General features: G+C 46.5%; 1 protein-coding gene across 2 annotated transcripts in view; it reads left to right on the plus strand.

Annotated features, from left to right (window-relative positions):
- The window catches only part of KIAA1467 (KIAA1467 ortholog), a 38,043-nt gene that overhangs the window by 13,254 nt on the left and 1,338 nt on the right, over positions 1 to 23,451 (plus strand). For both annotated transcript variants that reach the window (XM_010858706.1, XM_010858707.1), the window contains 10 exons: positions 2,682 to 2,780; positions 6,340 to 6,528; positions 8,106 to 8,236; positions 12,723 to 12,870; positions 13,197 to 13,338; positions 15,065 to 15,208; positions 15,352 to 15,433; positions 16,954 to 17,109; positions 20,107 to 20,224; positions 22,894 to 23,114. In XM_010858706.1, coding sequence (XP_010857008.1) covers positions 2,682 to 2,780; positions 6,340 to 6,528; positions 8,106 to 8,236; positions 12,723 to 12,870; positions 13,197 to 13,338; positions 15,065 to 15,208; positions 15,352 to 15,433; positions 16,954 to 17,109; positions 20,107 to 20,224; positions 22,894 to 23,114 — 1,430 coding nt within the window. The remainder of the gene's footprint in view (positions 1 to 2,681; positions 2,781 to 6,339; positions 6,529 to 8,105; positions 8,237 to 12,722; positions 12,871 to 13,196; positions 13,339 to 15,064; positions 15,209 to 15,351; positions 15,434 to 16,953; positions 17,110 to 20,106; positions 20,225 to 22,893; positions 23,115 to 23,451) is intronic.

The following is a 23,451-nucleotide window of genomic DNA, read 5'->3' on the forward strand; positions in this document are numbered from 1 at the left end:
ATGCATATTTGTAATCGGAGAAGGCAATGGCACCCCACTCCAGTACTCCTGCCTGGAAAATCCCATGGACGGAGGAGCCTGGTGGGCTGCAGTCCATGGGGTCGCAGAGGGTCAGACACGACTGAGCGACTTCACTTTCACTTTTCACTTTCATGCATTGGAGAAGGAAATGGCAACCCACTCCAGTGTTCTTGCCTGGAGAATCTCAGGGACGGGGGAGCCTGGTGGGCTGCCGTCTCTGGGGTCACACAGAGTCGGACACGACTGAAGTGACTTAGCAGTAGCAGCATGCATATTTGTATACAGGGTATATATCTTTTCTTTTTAAACTTTTTGTTGTGTATCAGGATATATAACCAATTAACGTGTTGTAATAGTTTCAGGTGAACAGCCAAGGGACTCAGCCATATCTACAGATGTATCCATTCTCTCCCACACCCTCCTCCCATCCAGGCTGCCACATAATTTGAGTAGAGTTCCATGTGCTGTATCTTTATTGAGATCCTTGTTGGTTATGCACTTTGAATATAGCAGTGTACCACATCTTAACTTTATCCATTGCTGTCGATGGACACTTAGGTGGTAAAGCAGGTTTCTTTAATACAACTTACTCTGAATCAAGTCTGGAGATCCCATCTAACTGTTAGTATTGAGTGGTCCTGTCTCTTGTAAACTGAACCAGGCGGAAGGGGCTCAGAACACACAAGCCCAACTGTGGCACTTTGGCGGATTGGCTGTTGTATGTTGAAGGTGTTTGAACAGCAACAGGTGCAAGAGGGCCACTGATCTTTGAGCCTTCCTAAAAGCAGGAGATGAAACTCCCAGGTGAAAGAAAGATGCTCTCCGTATAGCAGGAGAAAAGAACAATCTTATCACCTGAGGTTGAGGCTGAGAAAAGTCTGTGCGCATAGACCTTATAATTCCCCCAAGTGTCCTTCACCTCCTCACCTTATCCCTTCTGTCCACCAAAGGGTTCCGCTGTCCTGAGTTTCCTGTCAGTATTCCTTTCCTTGTGTTTAAAGTTTTGCCACATAGATTTGTATCCCTAAATGATCCATCCTTTAATTTTGCTTGTTTTTGAATGTCATATAAATATAATCATGCCGTCTTCTGTGACTTGCTTTTTTGTTCAGCATATTTAAAGAAAATGTTTGAGGTTTATCTGTTATCAATGTACTGTCACTAGAATTTCTTTATTTTCACCACTAATTTTCCATGGTGTGAATATCCTGTGATTTAGTGATCCATTCTACTGTTGGCGAGCATTTAGGTGGTTTCTATTTTTTAAAAGTAAGTAATACCAAAAAAAAAAAAAATTAATACCACTACCCTGGAGAAGGAAATGGTAACCCACTGCAGTATTCTTGCCTGGGATATCCCATGGACAGAGGAGTCTGGCGGGCTACAGTCCATGGGGTCACAAAAGAGGTCGGACACGACTTAGCAGCTAAGCAGCAGCAGCAGTACCACTAAGAAGATTCCGGAATGTGTTTCCTGATGGAGTATGTAAGGATTTCCTTTGAGCATAAACCTGGGAGTGAAATTGCTGGTTGGCAGGGTGTGTTGTATGTCTAGGCATGCGTGTGTGCTAAGTTGCTTTAGTTGTGTCAGACTCTTTCGCAGCTCTATGGACTATAGCCTGCCAGTCTTCCCTGTCCATGGGATTCTCTAGGCAAGAATACTGGAGTGAAAAAAAAAAAAAAATACTGGAGTCGGTAGCCATTCCTTTTTCTAGGGGATCTTCCTGACCCAGGGATCAAACCTGTGTCTCCTGCTTTGCAGGCAGATTCTTTACCACTGAGCCACCCGGGAAGCCCACACATCTAGGAGTTTATATTAAATCATTTTCCATAGTGGTTGTACCAGTTTGCACTTCCACCAGCCATGTGTGAATTCTCTCCGAATTTGACAGTCAGCCTCTGACTCACACTGTGTGTGTGTGTGTGGAGGGGTGATGCTGCCTACCTTGTCACTGCTCGGTGGACAAGGAAGTCCAGGCCTCTGAGGACACCAGGGGTGGGGGGCTGCCCCGTGAATGCTTGGTGGAGGAAGGACTCTAGGCTTCCCTTGTGTGTGGAAGCCTGAGTGCTGCTGGGCGAGGATGAGAGTCCAGCCTCCTCACCCGACTTCTCTGACATGACCCTGGGGCGAGAGGGGCCTTGTTACTTAGAAAGGGTTTCCATTTGGCCTGTCCTGTGGGCCTGGGTGGGGCCACAGTTTTATCTGTGGTTTTTGCCTGGAGTAGAATGGTTATTGTTGAAAACTTCTTCGTCTTGCTGGGCTGCACCTTTCCTGTCCTTTGGCTGGAGACCAGCTTTTCTGGGGCCTTCCTGTGTATCCCTGTTGGCATTTCTGGGGTGCCAATTTCTGCAGCACCCTGCCTGGGATATGTGAGGTCAAAGAAAGCCCAGGGGAACCCCCAGATTGTCCTTACTCGGGGCTTACCATCTGCAGCCGATCTGCCTTCTCTCCACCTTCCAGAATCTTCTCATGTTTGACTTAGGTTTAATGCCCAGAAATTCTAGCTGTCCTTAGTGAGAGGCACAGGCAGAACTGGGTCTGTGTATCTCATCCAGGAGCTGAGATCTGCCTGGTTTTTATGGCGCATTCCCTGTCCAGCCTGGCGCAGGGCGCTGGCCTGTGTCACTTGCTGAGGGCTCTGTGCCTCTTGTGTCCATCAGGTGGGGACCTGTCGCCGTTGGACCTGGCGGATGTAAATGGAGACGGCCTGCGAGACGTGCTCCTCTCCTTCGTACCAGCAGGGAACGGGAGTGCGGCCGGTAAGAGGGTGGATTTTGGAGGCCTGGGTGGGAAGAGCTGGTTGATTGGAGGGTGTGAGATAAGAGAGGCACTGGGGTTGTGAGCTGATGGGTCTACAGTGAGGAGAAAGCCCTTGGCGATCCCTCGTACCCGATGAAACTGGTCATCCCTAGGTATGATATGATACACAGACCCACTTCTGCCTGTGCCTCTCACTAAGGGCAGCTAGAAACCCTGGGCATTAAACATAAGCCAAGTTCACGCAGGAGCTTGTACATAATGCCTGTTGGAAGAAGTCATGGCAGGTGAGAGCTGCAGGGCACTTTCAGTGGCCTCCCTGTTCAGCGACGACCCTGAGATCCAGAGACAAGGTTTCTTGGCCACACGCCTGCCGTGAATAGCACCAGCGCTTAGGTTGCTTGAATTTTCCCTGAGTCAGTTCTACCAGGCCTCTTAGATGATAATAAACATAGGCTCTCATCCCTGGAAGAAAGCTTTTACTGGTGTTCTAACATATCCTTACGCATGTACGTCTTGCCTGGGTGTTTTCCTCTAACCCCATCTGTTTGCTCCTCTGTCTCTGCTCCCCGTCCTACTCCCTGAGGGATGAGAAGTGGACCCATATGCATTAAGTCAGCAGGTTCCCCAGTCTGCAGGCTTCCATTAGGTTTGGCCAGTGGGGAGCACAGGCCATAAGCTGGAGGAGAGGCAGAGTAACAAGAGGGTATTTATTTCCTGGGCTTTCCCCGCTGGGTCTCCTTGATCAGAGGTCACAGTCTATCTCAAGGTGGTCCTCCTACGGACCTTCCTTTTCTGGCTTCTGAGACTCCCTTCCTCCCCTATCTCTTGGGCCCTGGGAGTGGTCACAGTTCTGAGGGACTGTATTGTCTCTTGTGATTTCTCTACACCCTGACCACATCTTTATGTCTTTATTAAACCTTCACAACTTACCCTACTTGAGTGGGCTGTTTTTCTGGGGGACCCCAGCTGATACATGTCAACTGCAGAAACAAAAAAGTTACATTTTCAGTATAGGTACATGGGGCCTTTGGGTTTGTCCTGCCATCTTCATTTAAGTGGATTTGAACTGCAGTCTGTAAACTGATACAGTAGCTATGGTTGGAGGCAGAGAACGCCCTCCTAGGACTTCCTAGGAGTCTGCCTACTAATGCATGAGACACAGGAGATGCCAGTTTAGGAGATGCTGGTTTGATCCCTGGGTTGGGAAGATCCCCTGGAGGAGGAAATGGCAACCCTCTTCAGTAGGAGAAAATTGCCTAGAAATTTTCTCTTGCCTGGAAAATTCCATGGCAGAGGAGCTTGGCCCCACTATAGTCCATGGGATCACAAAGAGTTGGACACAACTGAGTGACTGAGCACGTACGCACAACCTCCTAGCTACTTTTTAATCATTCATAAATAATTAAAAGTTTAGGTACATTGTAGAGAGCATTAGAAATATCTTCCCAGGGCTTGTGCAATATGTAGAAGCAATTTGGGTATAATTTTTTTTTTTTTTTATGGGAAGAACCTCTAGCCTAGAAATTGACTTATATGGTTGAACTTTAATTATATATTTTTTCTGCTTATGATTGATCAGCTTTTGAAGTAAAAACTTGCCCCATTCACTTTTTGGAGATTTTTTTTTTTTTTAGTCATTTGGTATTTTGCACGGTTTGCTATATATCAGGACTCAGTCAGTGGTAAGGCCATGAGTTTGGACATAAGATGGACCAGCCTGATTTGGTTATAAATTATAAAAAATAATAATAAAGTGAACACATGGTACTTTGTATGTGCTATGTACTGTTGTATATACATACTATGAATAGATTTGTCCCTCAGTGTTCCTGTAAGTCAGACTAATGTTATTATCCCTATTTGCAGATGGGGAAAACTGAGGCATAGTGAGGTGAAGGAGCTTGCCTGAAGCCCCACAGCTGGCAGTGGTAGAACTGGGATCCAAATTGTACAGCCTGGAGATTCTGGGGAGTTCATGACCTTGACCCTTATGTCAGACTGCTGTGCGTGTAACCCCAGCCAGTGGGTTCAAAGATCTGTGCCACTGGATGTGAGGAGGACTGCGTTTCTTATATGACCTGCTGTGCTCCTTACATAGAGCTGCACTGGTTCTGTTGAGCTAACAAGGAGAGTGGTCTCTGCTTCAAGGAGTCGTGGTCTGGTAGAGAAGGGCTTACCCATCACCACCCAGAAAAAGATGAGTCACAGTTGATGTGGAGTTGGTAGGGACGTGAAGAGGGAAGGACAGCCAAGTCTGTTAATGAGAGAATCTCTGGGAAGTCTGGGAGATAACATGTATTGCCACAATTTACCATGTAAATTGCTGCTTCTAGCAACAAGTTCTGAAAGAGTGAGCCAGTTTGTTACCTGCTTTTAGCTTGTTTGTTTATTTCAATTTTTTGACCACATTATGTGGCATGTGGGATCTTCATTCCCTAACCAGGCATTGAACCCGTGTCCTCTGCAGTGGAAGCTTGGAGTCTTAACCACTCCACGCCCCCAGTAAGTCCCCTTGGTTGTATATAATTAACAGTTTCAAGGACTAGGTACAGTGAAGCTGTAAAACTTACATGTCCAGTCCTTATTAGCTGTTGCTAGAAATGGGGAAGTGAGTTGGGCCGTGTGCCCGTCCTGAAAGTGAATGTGAAACTGGCAAGAGAGAACACGATGCTTCTGATAGGGTTGCTGCCTAACGTAGAGGATTGTTTGTTAAAGAAGTGAGCTGCATTTATCCTTTATCAGCTGTCCTTGGACCTCAGTACTAAGTTTGCCCAAGTATTCTTGCCTGCTGGGACCAGATCAGCTGAGTCCATGGAACTCTAGACCAGGGGACCTCCTGATATCATCGCTATGTGTCATCTCCGGTTTAGTTTTTAAAAAAGATTTTTTTCTGCTCTCAGCATTTGCTAGCAGTGATTACAATTCAGGCACTTTGCTCCCTTCTCTCCACATATTCTACATTGGTCTTAATTTTCGTGTTTTTTGGCCACACCATGCAGCATGTGGGATCTTAGTTGACCAACCAGGGATCGAACCTGTACCACCTGCATTGAAAGTTCGGAGTCTTAACCACTGGGGCACAAGGGAAGTCCCTCGATCAGTCTTGAATTTTTGAGCATAACCTTGCCTTCTGGGTTTTTTGTTTGTTTTGTTTCCAACCACTCCTTTTTCATGTTCTTGATTTTGCTCCTTTTATTCAGAAAGCAGTTGGCTGCTTTTTGTGCCAGGTGCTTTGCAAAGCACTGAGGATGCAAAAATGAATATGACAGGCTTTAGCCTTAAGGATACCCCTGCTTAGCAGGACCAAGGTGACAGACATGTCAATAGACATGTTGTGAGAGTGAAGGCGCGCACAGGTCCCTGGAGGAGGTCACGGCAGCTCACCTTACATGAGAGATGTGTTGCACAGATGTGACAGGTGCCCCGTTCGCAGACCTTTTCCCCAGAAATACGGGAGGGAGCTGAGCACACAGGTCCTTTAGGTTTTCTGGTCCCCTGCTCATATCTCCTTCTCATCTCCTTGGCTTCCTCCCTTTACTGTCTCTTGTGTGCTTTTAGGTGTCTCAAGACCCCCTGCTGTCCTCGTGTGCCTTTCGGGGATGAACGGCAGCACACTGTGGTCTAGTCCCCTCCCCGAGGAAGCCCGAGATATTACCTGTTTGGATCTGACACCAGGGAACATGGCCAAAACTGTCTGCCTGGTGACAGGGACACACAAGATGCTCAGTGCATTCAACGGGACATCAGGTAAAGATCGTTGGCCACGAGAGGGCCCTGGGAGCCCTCGTCTTCGATTAGAACAGTCCGGTAGGGAAGGGACCGTTCCACTCACCCATGGTGGGAGGTCTGATCTCCTGCTCTGGAAGGTGGATATTAAGGGAAATAAGAGAAAGGGTTTAAGTAGAGTATCACATCCATGGTTCGACCTGTTTGGTGATAGGATAGGGCTAAATTGAGTTATCCAAACAGAAACTGCCCCAGGGCTTTCGGTTTTGAAATAACCTCCCTACTGTGTTCTTTGTACAGAAGACAGTGGAGCTTTGTCTCTTTTGTATTTGATATATAAGGGTTCACATGTGAACTTGGGCATTAACCAGTTAAAAATAGGCCAGTGAAAAAACTTAAGGTTTGTGGAGGCGTGTTGGTTTGGCCTCTTCTCATCTTATTGGATTCAGACATATGTGACAAAAGAGATAGAAAAAAGTCAAGTATTATGAAGGCTCCTTACAGAGTCTTATACTTCTGAAAGGTTGTTGTTGAATCACGCGAATACACCAGGATTCTTGGCCCCCAGAGGAGAAGAATTCAATCCGGGGCCAGAGACGAGGCTTGATCACTCAGAGCTTTTGTGTAATAAAGTTTTATTAAAGTATAAAGGAGATAGAGAAAGCTTCTGACATAGGCATCAGAAGGGGGCAGAAAGAGTACCTGCTTGCTAGTGTTAACAATGAAGTTATATAATCCAAAGAATATCTGGAGGTTGTAAAGACCTCATCAGACCTGCTCCCATAATGTACATTTTAAGATAACACGGTCCTCAGGCAAGATACATCCTTGTAAAGACCAGGTCTACTCCCATAATTAACATTTTAAGATAACAGAAGGTTGAATCCAAAGACTGTCCTTAGGCAGGATACATTATTGGTATATAATCCTAAGGAATGTGGAGAAAGAAAAAAAGTTTGTCTTTTCTTCCTCCTTGAGAATTCCAGACCCCTCTCTCCTTGGGGACCCCTAGACTCCCTATCAACCTGCCTAGGAAACGACTCACTTCCAGCGTGCTCTTAACCTTGGACTCAAATAAAGCTGGATAAGTAGCCTCTCTCCTAGATGTAAAGATTGGAGTCTGGGAATGGGGTTCTTCTGAGTGAAAAAAAACATTTTGCATGTGAGTTAACTCCAGAACTGAAGTCATCTTTTATGGTTTCTCTACTCCTCTGAACATGTGCCAGAAGGAGTGGGTTGGGCTTCTGTTTGGCTGTCCTTGGACAGTTCCTTAGTAGTTGGAATCATCTTTAACAGATCAATTCCTCCATTCCAGACAAGGGGGCTTTTCTTTCTTGAACAAACTTCATCATGTCCATATTACCTAAAAAACCCAGGTGTTGGGTTATTATATGGGCTTGATAGCCAGATGCTTGCAGATTTCGGTTCACACTCCCTGCCTTTCTCCCCAGCAAGGTACAAACTAAAGAGAAAAATGTGTAGGAGTTTCTGACTGTTGCTCAGCTCGTGGAGTCTCTTTTCTGGCCTGGGAGCCTAGCATCTGCCTTTTGCAGAGGCAGAAAGCGCTCATTGTGATCAGCATATTGATCCTTCCCCAGGGAAAGCCATGTGGACTTTAAACCCAAACTACTTATCCAATGGGACCCTGGCCGCCCCAGCCGTGGTACTGCCGGACGTGGATGAAGATGGTGTTAGAGACCTCGTGGTTCTGGCTATTGGGGAGTTGCAGGTATGTGCCATGCTCAGTGGTCCTTGTCTCTTACAGGGAAGGCAACTTTGGTCACTTCCTAGTATCATTATTAGAAACGCTGCTTGAAACCGCCTCATTACAAGGGCTTAGCTTTCAGTAAATTCTCTTTGTGAGATCAGGTGAATAAATTGCTGGTATGAACCCATTCACCTGGTTCCATTGACGTGGAGCCAAATAGGTCTGTGTTTGAATTCCCGCTCTACTGCTCTGTGCTCTTGGTAAACCACAGAGCCTGTCCTAGCTCTGGTTACGTCGTATGTAAAGTGGGGATGTTATTCTACTTGCAGGATTGTTATGAAAATTAGAACTAACATATTTCAAATGCCTGGAGTGGTGCCTGTTTTTCACCAAGAGTATGTATTGTATTGTTGATTTTGCAGTGGAGCTTTGTCTCTTTGTATTCAACATACAAGGGTTGACATGTGAACTTGGGCATTAACCAGTTAAAAATGTGACAGTGAAGAAACTAAGGTTTGTGGAGGCATGTTGGTTTGGCCTCTTATCATCTTATCACATTTGACATAAGTGACAAAAGGAATGGGAATATATTAATATGTTTAACTTTTATTGCAACTATAAATCAGTGAGACAGACTGATAGAAAGTCCATAGGATATACATATACATATATAAAATTGTAAGTGAAACAAGTAATAACAACAGGGACCAGAAAAAAAAAAAGAGTTGTTGTTTAGGCTGTGACTGCAGACTGATTCTGGTACAGTAATCCCTAAATTTTGCTCCTCAATTTTTGCTTTGTTGGAATTCCAGTGCCCGGCAACTAGTTATTCTCTGCACAGATAAAATAATAGTATGTTCCCTAAATCACAGGAAGGAATATATTAATGGCCAGAATTGTCTCAGTTTTAAGTTTTTGTTCCTGAAGCTTTTCTCGGAACTTCTGTCAGACTTTCTCTTAGACTTTTTCTTGGACTGTCTAGCCTGAATCTGCCAGAAAAGTCTCATGGACAGAAGAATTGAAGTATTGGCCAAGAATATTTGTGGACAAATGTGTCTATAGGACATTGTGGCTTATTGTAATTTGACTAGACCTCATGATTTTTGTAATGCATACATGGAATGGAGTTATTAGTACAAAATATGCAAGTGAGATTATTTAGAATGGAATTGAATTTGTCAGTACTTTATGGTTTTTTGTCAAGAGTGCCCTACCAGTCACAAGTTTGAGGAGCTGTGTGCTGGTACCTCAGATGATACTTTATGTTCATGAGATGAGAGAAAAGAAGAGAGATCGTGAGGGAAATTTCCAAAGATGAGTCACTTTTAGGGGTCCTTTCTGTTTGTTTTTCTTCAGTTGGCCAGTTGGTCTCAGAGAAGATTGAACCAAAATGTCTAGAATTCTGCACATAATCTTTTTTCATTCTGGTCTCTGTGAATAAAGAGACTGGGGAGTCGGGAACATTTTAACAATTCCATTCATCAGGGAGTGAGTCTCAGAAGGTTCATCTGTCAGGGAGTGGGAAGTATGGGGAGTTTAGTTTTTGTTTTTTTGTTTTTTTTTTAAGGAACTGTGGTTGTTAGCAGAAGCACAGCGAAACCTCAGACAGATTTACATGTCCCGAACAAGGTTATAAATCTTGGCCTTGACTCCTCCGTCTGGCTTCTTGCTGGCCAGCAGCAGGGGACAGGACGATGGTTCGGACCTGACTGAGGGGCCCTCCATGCTGAGGAGGCTCTGTTAAAAGACTTGACTTCTCACCTGGTCCTACTCTGTGCCTAGTGTTTTTTTGGTGGTGGGGGTAAGGGTGTGGATGTGGACCAGTCTCCATTCTGTCTGGAAAGTGATAGGCAGGAGCAGCAAAATCTTGGAGGAGTGGTGGGTTCAGAGCCGTCGCTTCGTCTTCATACTGACCTTTCTGACTTCTGTACCAGCGACAAAGAACCCGAGGAACACGCTTGCTGTCCGCTGTAGACGTGGAAGGGGGAATGAGGCGTGTCAGGTCTTTGACTTCGAGGGGCGGCATTCTTAGATCTGGGCTTAGAGTGAGGCGGCCTTGGGACGTCTGGACCGGCTGGGGTTAGAGAGCTCATCTGGGCTAGCACGTCAAAGGGAGTGGACCTTGGAAGCCATGACATTAACGCTCTCACACTGCGCTGTAGTCACTGATACACTGTTCCAGACACGTGGGCAGCCATACCCTCTGAGTCCTCAGGCTGATGGCAATAGCACTGATTTGTGACATAGTTTATTTCATTCTTGGTTCACTCTAGAAAATTCTGTCTTATGGGTGAGAAATCTGCTTTCTCCTAGCTTCCATTCATTGTGCCCACATCAGCCCCGTAGAACACTCTGAATGAATCTAATCCTCTTCTACATGAACGCTCTTTTGCTGGAAGCCTGGTTCCTCTAAAGCCTGCTACTGTCAAGGCTGAAAAAAAAAGAGGAAGTGTTAGTTGCTCAGTCGTGTCTGACTCTTTGTGACCCCATGGACTGTAGCCCACCAGGGTCGTCTGTCCGTGGAATTCTTCTGGCAAGGATACTGGAGTGGACAGCCATTCCCTCCTCTAGGGGATCCTTCCTGACCCAGGGATCGAACCTGCATCTTTTGTGTCTCCTACGTTGGCAGGCAAGTTCTTTACTGTCTGAGCCACCAGGGAAGCCTAAACAGCTAGTTTCTCATACTGTTCCTCATGTAACATGATCCAGACCCCTTCTTTCTTGATTTCTTTCATTTTTCACTCCACTTTGTCCATATCTCTTTTATGTGGTACCCATAAATGAAAACAGTATTCTGTTTGTAATATAACCAGTTATATGAAATAAACAAATTGTTACTTCTTCTTATATTGACTCCATATATCTATAAATGCAGCCAAAGATGGTGATAGCCTTCCTACTTTTGTTTATAATCAGTTAAAACACCCATATCTTTCCCATTACTTCTTTCATTCTTTTTTCCTTCCAGTTTTATTGAGATATAGCTGACATAATAGCACTGTATAACTGATACATAGCACTGTTTAAGGTGTTACAGCAAAATGAATTGACTTACATACATCATGAAACGATGACCACAAGAAATCTAGTGAACATCCGTTATCTCATACTGATGCAAAATTAAAGAAATAGAAAAAATTTTTCCTTGTGATGAAAACTCTTAGGATTTATTCTCTTAACTTTCATATATGACTTAAACTGTAAATTATATTTATTATGTTGTACATTACATCTCTAGTACTTATTTATCTTATTCCTGGAGTTTGTCAGTTTCGACCACCTTCCTTCAATGCCCCCTCCTCCCATCCCCTGCCTCTAGTAACCATGAATCTGATTTCTTTTTCTAAGAATTTGTATATAATTAACCTGCAATATTATGTTCGTTCCTGGTGTACATCATACTGATTTGGTATTTCTATATATTTCAAAATGATCACCACAGTAAGTCTTGTTACCATGAAATATCCATGTCTTTTAATTAACGGGCCAATTTTTTTCTTCCAGATTTTGACCCACCTTCCAGCCTAAGACTTTTTGGAATTTTCAGTTTGTCATACAGCATACTAGCTATCTCTCTCAGCTTTGTGATAAACCTGACTTCTGTTCATTCATGTCTTTGATAAAAGAATGAATAATAGGAATAAGATAATAGCTGGGTGAGGTGACATTCCATTAAAACTCCCTCTGGGTTGGCGTTGGCCCCTTCTTGGGGTAACCATATCTCTTTATCTTGTCCATAAGTATTCATGACAATAAACTCAGTGAAAAGCTTTACTGAAATCAAGACAGCAATGTAGTCCTTGTATTTCTCAACCAGTGCCTCTATTCCCAAAAGAAAACCCTCTTGTGCAGGGGTTGGTAAACCATGGCATGCAGGCCAAGTTTGGCCCACTGTTTGTTTTTGTAAATAAAGTTTTATTGTCATGCCTATTCATTCACATATTGTCTATGGCTGCTTTTACACTAGAGTGGTGGAGTAGAGTAGTTGCTGCAGAAATTACCTGGCTGGAAAAACATAAAATGTTTACTGTCTTGCCCTTCCCAGAAAAGGTTTGCTGATTTCTGCTTGAGAGTGAGGTTGATAGTGGCCAGGCCAGACATGTATGTTATAATGGGAGCACTTGGCCTGCACTGATTCTTGTGGGACCAAATATCGCTGGGAATTTATGGGTATAGGGGTGGGTAGTGACTGGTTGGTCCTGTATGTAGCTCTAGGCTAGAGTTCTATTCTTCAGTAGACTGCTCCTCAGCAATAGCTGTACTTTGGAGAAATTGCCCAAATCACCATGCAGGTGCCCCTGGCTTGTATCTAACAAGGGAATGGGGCTTTTGTTTCACTTTCTAACTTCCTGGGAAATACAGCAGGGCAGGTGTGGCCTTGGGCTTTTCAACTTTGGGAGGTGTTTCTGACCCCTTAGCTAACGGGAAGGAATGACTGTGGAGACATGACTTGATTCGGTAACAACAGGGTTTCTGTGGACTCAACCCCGGTCTTTCACTTCATCAGCCGGATCTGTGTTTTCTGCTGGTGTCTGGCCGGACAGGGAGCCCCGTGGGCCGACCTGTGAAGTACAACATCGTGGGAGTGGGCAACCTGATTGGCCCTCAGGTTTACATTACCACCAGCGGGGCCGCCTACATCCTGTTTGGCTTTGGTAAGAAGCGAGGCTCATTTTTGCTGCTCTCCCCATGGGTGTGTGGTGAGGTCTCCCTGGGCGATGGGGAGAAAACCTGGAGTCTCTGACACCAGCCCTCTGTCACCTCCTCTGCCGGGGACCCCCTGCCACAGGGTATTCACTCTGTTGTCCCTGGCCGCCTTCTCCAATGAGAAGACTGCCCAGCATCTGCTTAGCCACCTCCCTACTGGCTCCCTGTGTGAATCCATCCCTCCGCCCAGGCTCTGGGTCTCCCACTCCTGTCCTCCCCCTGGGAAAGTTCTGTTGAGTTCAGCTTCTCCATGTTGGTTCTTCTGTGCTGTTAGGTAATATCCAGGCTGTCGCCCTGCGGGATATTTTCGTTCAGGCCCAAAATCGAGACAGCTTACCACCTTCCCTGCAGATAGAGGAACCTGAGTGGGAGAAGCGGAGATCCGTCAACCTGTCTGAGCTCATTGATGTTTACAGGTGGGCAGCCGTCTGGTCCTGCCGTGGTGAGACCTGAGCCCACGCATGCCTGGAATCTCTGTGTCTGGCAGACACGTGGGCACAGGTTTGGGGATAAAAATGGTGCCTGGCCTTCATGGACCACCTCCCAATCTGGTTGCGGGGATTTAGAAGTGCTCTTCTCCTGGCGACCTAATGTATTGATGTCTGTGTGTGGGTGATCACTTTGCATACAGCGGGCAGAGAAGGGTATTTGTTTGGAGTGGGAGTCAGAGCAGGGCAGTTGAGACTGGGGAACCTCAGGTAGGGAAATGGATTTATTTAATAGAACTGCTTGTAAAACTCTGCTGAAGGATCAACCCTGCTGCATTCCTGAGTTTTTCTCTTAAAGAATCATTGTGGCAGAGGCAAAAATAACATCCATGAAATCTTTTTTTGTTTTTTTTTTTCCTTCATTTTTTTCTTAACTAAAAGCATGTTATTTGTCATATGCAGTGGATGTTATCCATTTCACCCTGGGCTTGGGTAATAATTATCTTTGTTATATTTCTACCAGAAGCTTCAGATTGCCTTCTAGCATTTTCTTTGTTGTTGTTTAGTGCTAAGTTGTGTCTGACTCAGTCCTATCCAACTCCTTGAAACCCCATGGACTGTAGCCCATCAGGTCCTCTGTCCATGGGATTTCCCAGGTAGGAATACTAGAGTGGGTTGCCATTTTCTTCTCCAGGGCATCTTCTCGACCTGGGGATTGAACCCATGTCTCTTGCATAGCAGGTGGATTTTTCACTGCTGAGCCACTGGGGAAACCCAGCATTTTCTTAGGCAGTATCATATTGTGTCAGTGCATTTGACACATGTTAAATAGAGTGGTCCTAGTTGTACAAAGGAAGAAATATTGGGCTGGTCAAACAGTTCATTTGAGTTTCCCCTTAAGATCTTACAGAAAAACCCAAATGAACTTTTTGACCAACCCAATAATTTGATGAAGTGTCGAGTGTGAGCTGGTGCTGAAACTCCAATATTCTGGCCCCTTGACAGGAGAAACCAGCTCATTAGAAAAGACCCTGATGCTGGGAGAGATTGAGGGCAGGAGGAGAAGGGGGTGACAGAGAATGAAATGGTTAGATACCATCACTGATTCAGTGGACATGAGTTTGAGCAAACTCCAGGAGATGCTGAAAGACAGGGAAGCCTGGCATGCTGCAATCCATGGGATCACAGAGTCGGATACAACTTAGTGACTGAACAACAACAATGACGAGAGTATGAGCTGCTGTCCAAGCTTAATGACAGTTTCAGGCATCCTGTCCCGACCTCTGGCTCCTTCCCTGTGATTGTTCTCAGCTCTGTTATCTTTCCAGAACATGCAATATGAGGGGCACTTTTCTTGTCTTTTCCTTCTGAAATTGCATAAATTTTCTAGGACTCCTTGATTTCTAAAGAAACCAGGAAAAAGAGATTCAACTGAAACAGCAAGAGTGCCCCTCTTTAAAAAAAAAATTTTTTTTTGGCTATACCATGTAGCATGTGGGATCTCACTCCCCCTCTCAGGGAGTGAACACATGTTGCCTGCATTTTAAGCATGGAGTCTAAACCACTGGACCACCAGGAAAGTCCCAAGACAAGATACTGCTAGGAGACTAATGCAAGGGTTTGTACAGACATCTGGACTTAGAGGATTAGCCAGAATATGTGGGTAGGAATTTCACCCCAGCCTGAGACTTTCGGGGTCTCTCGTTTAACTCAGCGATGGGGTGGAGCTCCTCCAGATGGTGAAGGCGCCGGATTCCAACAGCAGCAACCTCCTGATCACAACCACACAAGGCCTCGTCCTGCTTCGGGGGCAGAACCTCACCCCTTCCTGGGTCTTGGGCCTCCAAGGCCTGCACAGGTTAGTGATGTACTCCTACTCACTCAAAACCGCCTGGAACCATTGCTTGATGTTAATATCTGGAGCTGGTGCAAGGGGAGGAGGGTCCCATTCTCCCCTTCTGGTCCTTCACTTCCCATCACTCACATTGCTCTCACTTGCAGCCAGCCTACTCCGGGGTATTTCACGGATGATGAGACGATAGATTTCCTTCTTCAGATACCGAATGGAGTTGGGATGAAAAAGGTAAAACCTGGGGATGAAGATCAAGTCAGAACATATATCCAGGATGAACTTGGTGTCCAGGCCTGCACTTGGCATCATGAAAGATAGAAAGAACCTGAAAACACGGTCCCTTCCTTCCAAGAACTCCAGGTGTAGCTGCGTGGGTGAAATGAGCAGTCACAATGCAGTGCTAACGTCTACAGCAGCAGAAGCTTTTCTCGCTGCCCTACTCCTTGTGTAGCAGTTCCTTGTGGATTCTCAGTGTCCATGTGCTTTCTGAAGTCTCTTGCTGGGGAAAGGCTGGTATCAATAAATGTACCACTTCAGTTTATATACTGAGATTTCAGAGAAGGTGGGCCAGCTGGGGAGGTGGGTTGTCATGGAGGACTTCATGAAGGGGGGAAAGGTGATCAGGGCCTGGCAGTTGAATTGCATTTCTAGAAGAGGGGCAGATCCACTCAGGAGCTCCAGAGGCCCTGAGATGGATGGTGGCGTGTATTCCAAGGTCACCAACGTTGTTGTTTGGTTGCTAAGTCATGTCTGACTCTCTGTGACCCCATGGACTGTAGCCTGCCAGGCTCCTCTATCCATAGGATTTCCCAGTCAAGAATACTGGAGTGGGTAGCCTTGTTTTCCTGTAGGGGGTCTTCCCGACCCAGGGATCAAACCCAAGTCTCCTGTGGCTCCTGCATTGTAGGCAGATTCTTTGCCCGCTCAGCCATCAGGGAAGTCCCTGGGATTTTGGCAAATGAGAAGCTGTTTTGTTCTAGAACTGTGAGATATGAGGGATTTGGGGTGATGAGCAAATATACATGCAGCCAGGAATTTTGAATTCCCCTTAATTATCTTTTGAGAGATACAACTGAGTGAGTTTTCTCTTATTTATTTTTTGCCTGTTCAGAGTTTGCTCTTTTAAATTTGAGGCTCCCCTTGGTCTGAGCTGCACCTGCCAGCATGCACGTGGCAGAGTCAGGGGATAGGATGAGCTGTCACCTGATCGTGTTCTCCTAACTGTGGTTGGCCATGGTCACCAGCAGGAAGGGACAGAGACGAGGCGTTGGTTTTAGCTCCTCCACAGCAGAATAGCTGCTCTGCCCAGGACCTCCCCAAGTACAGAGTAATCGGTGTCACTTCCTGTCTCTGAGCCTCCGTTTCCTCATCTGACGACGAGAGGAGGCCTTGATGATTTATAATGTCCCTTCCCACCGGGAATCCTGCAGTCCTTTGGGCTCCGTCTAGACTTCTGGTTGTTGTTGTTCAGTTGCTAAGTCATGTCCGAATCTTTGTGACCCCATGGACTGCAGCACATCAGGACTCCATGTCCCTCTCTGTCTTCCAGAGTTTGCCCAAGTTCATGTCCTTGTCCAGACTCCTGGACCTAGTTACGTAATGCTCCCTGAACACCCCATTGTTTGCATCTGGTTTAAGCTCCGTTAATGTATGTGGTGTTTGCGTGTCTGTGGGTTTTTGTCTGGTTTTGTGTCTGTGCGTTTTGCTGTCTGTCTGAGGATGGGTCGTACTCATCGTCTTCTCTTCTGCAGGTGATGGTGGTGGATGGAGACTCTGGCCTGGTCACGTGGAGTTACAGCATCCCGTGTCACATGAAAGAAACTCCCGCCACGTCAGCAGCCACTGTGGAGCAGAAATCTGTCTTCCTCTTCTGGGCTGAAGGGCTGTCAGCTGCATCGCCCAATCCCGTGAGTGAGCCTAATGTCAGATGGCACCTGCTCTTGAAGCTGACTGGGTCTGGAGGTCTTATTAGACCTGCTATCTTCCGAGCGGTTGTGGGTAGAGACAGTGGCCTGGATGGGTGGGAAGCCCAGAAGGGAGGGCGTGTGTGTGTGCATGAGGCTGATTCGCTTCACTGTGCAGCAGAAACCATCTCACTGTTGTGAGGAAACCACGTTGTTGTTTCTAGTCGCTAAGTCATCGCTGACTCTTTCCATCGGCTGAAGATGAAGGTTCCCCTGGGGGTTCACGGGAGAGACATTCTGATGTGCAGAAGGCAGATTTGAGAACAGATTTCTTTTTGATTCAATTACTTAATTTTTGGCTGTGCCGGGTCTTTGTTTCTGTGCGGGCTTTTGTCCAGTTGGAGCGAGTGGGCGCTACTCTCTCACTGCAGTGGCTCCTCTTCTTGCAGGGCATGGGCTCTAGGGTGTACGGGCTTTAGTAGCTGCAGCACGTGGACTCAGTAGTTGTGGTTCCCGGGCTCGAGAGCACAAATTCAGTAGATGTGGTGCATGGGCTCAGTAGTTACTGCACTCTGGCACGTGGGATCTTCCCAGACTAGGGATCGAACCCACATCTCCTACACTGGCAGGCACATTCTTCACTTCTGAGCCACCAGGGAAGCCCTGAGAACATCTTCAGTACTATCCTGAGGGGCTTTAATGGGGTTGAGGAGATGGGGGTGCTGCCTCTGCCAGGCGCCAGGGGGTTTTGAGTAAGACTCACTCTGATTTAGTTCAGCTAAACCCAAGTTGACCAGCACCTACTGTGTGCCAGGGACCTCAGGGTAGACTGGGGACAGTGTGGCCTTCTGGAGGACGAGCAGATGACCGTGGGTGATGGGGAGCCTGACGGAGGGGGAGTCCTGCATTCATCAGCCATGCACTCTAGAACTTAACCTTTTCTGAGTCTCACGCTCTTTATCCATTAATGCAGATGCTAATATAGTCCCTCGCTTTAGGATCAGATTTCCATTGATGATTGTCCTAACTTTGAAATTCCCTGACGGATGACCGTGGACATTCTACTTAACATTTAACTTCCTGGTTTCCTCACTTAATAAAATGAGGGACTCAGACCAGATGACTCTCAAATGTAAGTGTCTACAAATAAGCACAAAACAAAAGCAGGCTACAAATGCTCTAAGGGGATGCAGCTACAAAGTTTAGATGGAAGCACAAAAGGAGGAGGGTCTTCGTTTTGTGGAGGGGGTCGGCGATTAGGGAGCTTTTCGCACAACAGATAACATCAAGTTGGAGACCTCGTGACAAGTGTTTTAATGTGGAGGTGGCTCTTGAGGATGATGTCCAAGGGGAAATGAAATTGGCCAAGGACAGGTAAAGCCTGTGAAGTGTGAGCTTGTTTCACAGACCTTCTTGGAGCATGGATGTGCAGGCACATAATCATAGGAGGCTGGGAAAGGCTGATTTAGGTTACATGGTGTAAGAGCTTGGTTTTCACATGAAGGAGTTTGGGCTCCATTCTGTAGGCAGTGAGGAGGGACTTTCTTTTTTTTTAAACTTCTAATTTTATATTGGGGTGGCGCTAATATAAATAAATATAGTATAATATAAAGAGCCCACCTGCTAATGCAGGAGATGTGAGACCCAGGTTCGATCCCTGCTGGAGAAGGGCACAGCAACCCACTCCAGTATTCTTGCTTGGAGAGCCCCATGGACAGAGAGGAGCCTGGCGGACTACAGTCCATGGGGATGCAGAGAGTGGGATTTGACTGAGCAGCTAACACTTTCACTTTCACATAGTTGATTAATGTGTTGGTATCAGGTGTACAACAGAGAGATTCAGTTATATATATACATGTATCTCGTCTTTTTCAAATTCTCTTCCCATTTAGGTTGTTACAGAATGTTGAAGAGTTCCCTGTGCTATACTGTACACCCTTGTTGGTTATCCTTTTTTTTTAAATAACTTTTTATATTGGCGTATAGCCAATTACCAATGTTGTGATAGTTTCAGGTGGACCGCAAAGGGACTCCGCCACACATGTTATCCATTTTAAATATGGCAGTGTGTACCTGTCAGTTCCAAACTCCCTAACTATCCCTTCCCCCTAGCCTTCTCCCCTGGTAACTTAGGTGTCTGTGACGTGAATAGGCTATTTTCTTGTCGTGTGAGCTGTCCATGGTGTGGGATTCTGGATACGGGAAATCCCTCTTAGGCTTTGTGGGTACTGGTGGGAACGGGGTTGTGAGCTTCCCGCCCAAATGACCCCCGCCTGCTGACAGTGGAGGAGCAGGGCTGACAAGGGGAGGCACTGGGTAACCCATTCAGGGGGTTCCTGTGCTCTACGGCCTTGTGTCTGCAGAATATCAACCTTGCGTGGAGTCAGATGGTGAAGAAAGTTCCAATGTGCATTGCTTCTGCCTTAGGGGGTCAGGAGACTGACACTGAGATCTTGGGATTTTTGTTTTTGTAATTAATGAGTGTCTGATCCATGTCTTAGTTATTTCAGGAATAGATAAGATTTTTATGATTTTTTTTTTTTTTTTTAGCTTGACACTTGCAGTTGGCTTTGCTATCCTGTGAAAGCAGGAGTCTTTGGTTCACCGTGTTTTTATAAGCAGGCTTTCCCTTGACAAAGCTCCTCCTGCTGCCGGGAAAGAACCATTCCTGATACTCCCAGAGGTACCAGACTGTGAGGGCGCCATCATTTTCTCTCCTGGAGCATGCCTATTTTCTTTCTTCCTTTCTTTTTCCTATGAGGGAGAAAGCATTTTCCAGCTCTGGTGGTTTGATGAAGTTAGTGTTTAGTCAGTGTTTTGAGATTTGAAATGACATGTCTCTCGTACGTGGAGTTTCTCTCACACACACCTTGGTGTGGGATCCGGTCTTGGCCTCTTAGGGGATGAGTAACCCCCACTGTCTCTGCCGTCCTTTCATCTGAGCAACGTTGTACGAGGGAGAGTGGACTGACCTTTGCTCTCCCTGCTTCTCGTTGTCAGGATGTCGTCCTGGGAACCGAGCCACCCAGCCTTCACCACCTGTACCTCCTGCATCCCACCTTCCCCTCCATCCTCCTGGATCTGGCCAATGCCACAGGCACTGTGACCGCTTCAGAGGGTAAGTCCCTGGGGGTGATGCAGAGGAGGGGAGGGGAGGTGCTGGCCAGGTGAGGGGGATGAGGGTGTGTGCTGTGGATGAGAGCAGGACTCTAAGTTGTTCAGTTGCTAAGTTGTGTCCAACTCTTTGCGACCCCATGGACTGCAGCACACCAGGCCTCCCTGTCCATCACCAACTCCGAGTTTACTCAAATTCACGCCCACTGAGTCGGTGATGCTCTGCAACCATTTCATCCTCTGCTGCCCTGTTCTTCTACCCTCAATCTTTCCCAGCATCAGGGTCTTTTCCAGTGAGTCGGCTCTTGGCATCAAGTGGTCAAAGTATTAGAGCTTCGGCTTCAGCATCAGTCCTTCCAGTGAATATTGAGGACTGATTTCATTTAGGATTGACTGGTTTGATCTCCTGGTTTGATCTCACTGGTTTGACTCGGTGTGCCCTGAGCGGCTCCCTGCATTGAGCGGCTCCCTGCATTTCCCTTGGTACCATGGTGCCTGGGGCCACTGCCCAAGAGCGCCCTCTGGGGTTGTACCTGACTCACAGGGTGAGGACCCACAGTCCCCAAACATGCTAGAATGCTAGAAGCTATGGGGCAGTGCTATCCCATCCCCAAGGGTTCAGGGACCTAATGTTTCAGCAGCCGTTTACCAATCATCAGCTGTGGGCCAGGCACTGCGCCCAGTGCTGGGAATACAAATCAGAGTAGTTTCTCAACCCTGTAGGAGCTTAGGAGCCAGAACTCACTGCAAAGGATAAAACAGAGGCAGGATATTTCCTCAGGGCCTTTGTTTAGGCTCAGTGCATGCTCAGTCATGTCCGATTCTTTGCGACCTCATGGACTGTAGCCCTCCAGGCTCCTCTGTCTATGAGATTTGCCAGGGAAGAATACTGGAGTGGGTTAGGCTCAGTAGAGACTTTCTTACTGCACATGCCCAGTGCATGGAAACTGGAGCCAAGAGGAAAAGGGAAGAAAAATCACCTTCAATCTGACCACTCATAACCACTAACATTTGCAAGTGTTCTATTTCATGTTGTTCAGTTGCTGAGTTGTGTCCAACTCTTTGCGACTCCATGGCATACAGCACACCAGGCCTCCCTGTCCATCACCAACTCCCAGAGTTTGCTCAAATTCATGCCCACTGAATCAGTGATGCTATGCAACCATTTCATCCTCTGCTGCCCTCTTCTACCCTCAATCTTTCCCAGCATCAGGGTCTTTTCCAGTGAGTCAGCTCTTGGCATCAGGTGGTCAAAGTATAGGAGCTTCAGCTTCAGCATCAGTCCTTCCAATGAATATTGAGGACTGATTTCATTTAGGATTGATTGGTTTGATCTCCTTGGAGTCCAAGGGACTCTCAAGAGTCTTCTCCAATACAATTGAAAAGCATCAGTTCTTTGGTGTTCAAACCTTCTTTATGGTCCAGTTCTCACATTTCATACGTGACTACTGGAAAAACCATAGCTTTGACAGTGCTGACCTTTGTCAGCAAAGTGATGTCACTGCTTTTTAATACACTGTCTAGGTTTGTCATAGCTTTCCTTCCAAGGAGCAAGGATCTTTTAATTTCATGGCTGCAGTCACTGTCCACAGTAATTTGGGAGCCCAGGAAAATAAAATCTGTCACTGCTTCCACTTTTTCCCCTTCTTTTTGCCATGAAGTGATGGGACCAGATGCCATGATCTTACTTTTTTTAATGTTGGGTTTCAAGCCAACTTTTTCACTCTCCTCTTTCAGCCTCATCAAGAGGCTCTTTAGCTCTTCTTTGCTTTTTGCCATTAAGGTGTCATCTGCATATCTCAGGTTATTGATATTCCTCCCAGCGGTCTTGATTACAGATTATGATTCATCCAGCCTGGTATTTTGCATAATGTACTCTGCATATAAGTTAAATAAGTAGGGTGACAGTATACAGCCTTACTATACTCCTTTCCCAATTTTGAACCAATCATTGTTCCAGTGAACATTACATACTGGTAATTAAGAATCAAGACCATTTTTATTGCAACACCTGGTTTATAGAGGCAGAATAAACACTAACTTGGTACATAGCTTAGGCCACGAGGTACTGACAGTCTAGGAGTTACCAGAATTTCTAGTTTGTTGTGCTCCCTTTTCTACCACAGTTGGCCAGTCCCCTCACTTCCTGATCTTGGGCTTTCTCAGAAGTAGCTTTGGGACTTACCTGGTAGCTCAGTGTAAAGAATCCACCTTGAAATGCAAGGGACATGGGTTCGACCCCTGGTCAGGGAACTAAGATTCCACATGCCACAGAGCAGCTAAGCCTGTGTGCCACGACTACTGAAGTCTGTGCGCCACAACTAGAGAGTCCATGGGCCACAACTGGAGAGTCTGTGTGCTGCAGTGAAAGATCCCATGAGACGCAGTGAAGATCCAACGCAGCCAAAATAAATCAATTACTAAGTGAAAAAAGGTAGCCACTTTGGAGAAGCCAGGTACAGAGACAGAGAGTTTGCCGCTCTGCTGGCCAGCAGCTGCTCACCAGCATGCACCCATTGTCTAGTCGGTACCTTGTGTTGATTAGCGCTCAGTAAACGTCTTGTATGAGTCAGCAGAGGAGGAAATGAGCGAATGAGTCTTGAGCCCAGCCACTCTCCTGTGAGTCCAAGTCTTCTGTCCTCATTGACTGCTCTCCTTTGTATCCTTCCTCAGTTGGGATCAACGACCTGTGGAAAGATGCCTTTTACGTTACCAGGACCACAGGGCCCAGCTCTGAAGGGCACCCGGCACCCCTGGTGGTCAGCAAGCTCAGTCTGCGGTGGGCGCTGATGGAAGGCCAAATGGTCCAGCTGGAGGAGACCACCCCCAAAATCGGCCGCGGAGAGCTGCGCAGATTCCTCTCGAGGATAAAGTTCGTCGACTCTCCCTACCAGGTGACAAGCTTGGGAAAGAAATTGTGTGGTTACTCTTGAGGGTGAAGGGCAAACACAGCCAACTCCAAGTCTGCTCTTTAGAAGGTCAAGTGTGCGGGTGGGCACCTTCTTGAGTTGCTGGGTATCAGGAAACAGCTGTTTTAGACCAGCATTATTTTGTAGGGGTGAGTGATGACCTTGAACTATATTGCTTGGTTGTTCTGAGCTGGAAATGGTACCCTCTCTCTTAAAGGAGACATTTGGAAGTGGGGGGTCATGGCTTTTACTGTTACTCCGGGTCTTTCCTGGGTAAGGCTGGTGATACCAGCCTTGTGCAGGGCTTGTGGCAGTTACCTAC

Source organism: Bison bison, unplaced genomic scaffold (genome assembly GCF_000754665.1).
Source record: "Bison bison bison isolate TAMUID 2011002044 unplaced genomic scaffold, Bison_UMD1.0 scf7180017864390, whole genome shotgun sequence".
Lineage (NCBI taxonomy): Eukaryota > Metazoa > Chordata > Mammalia > Artiodactyla > Bovidae > Bison > Bison bison.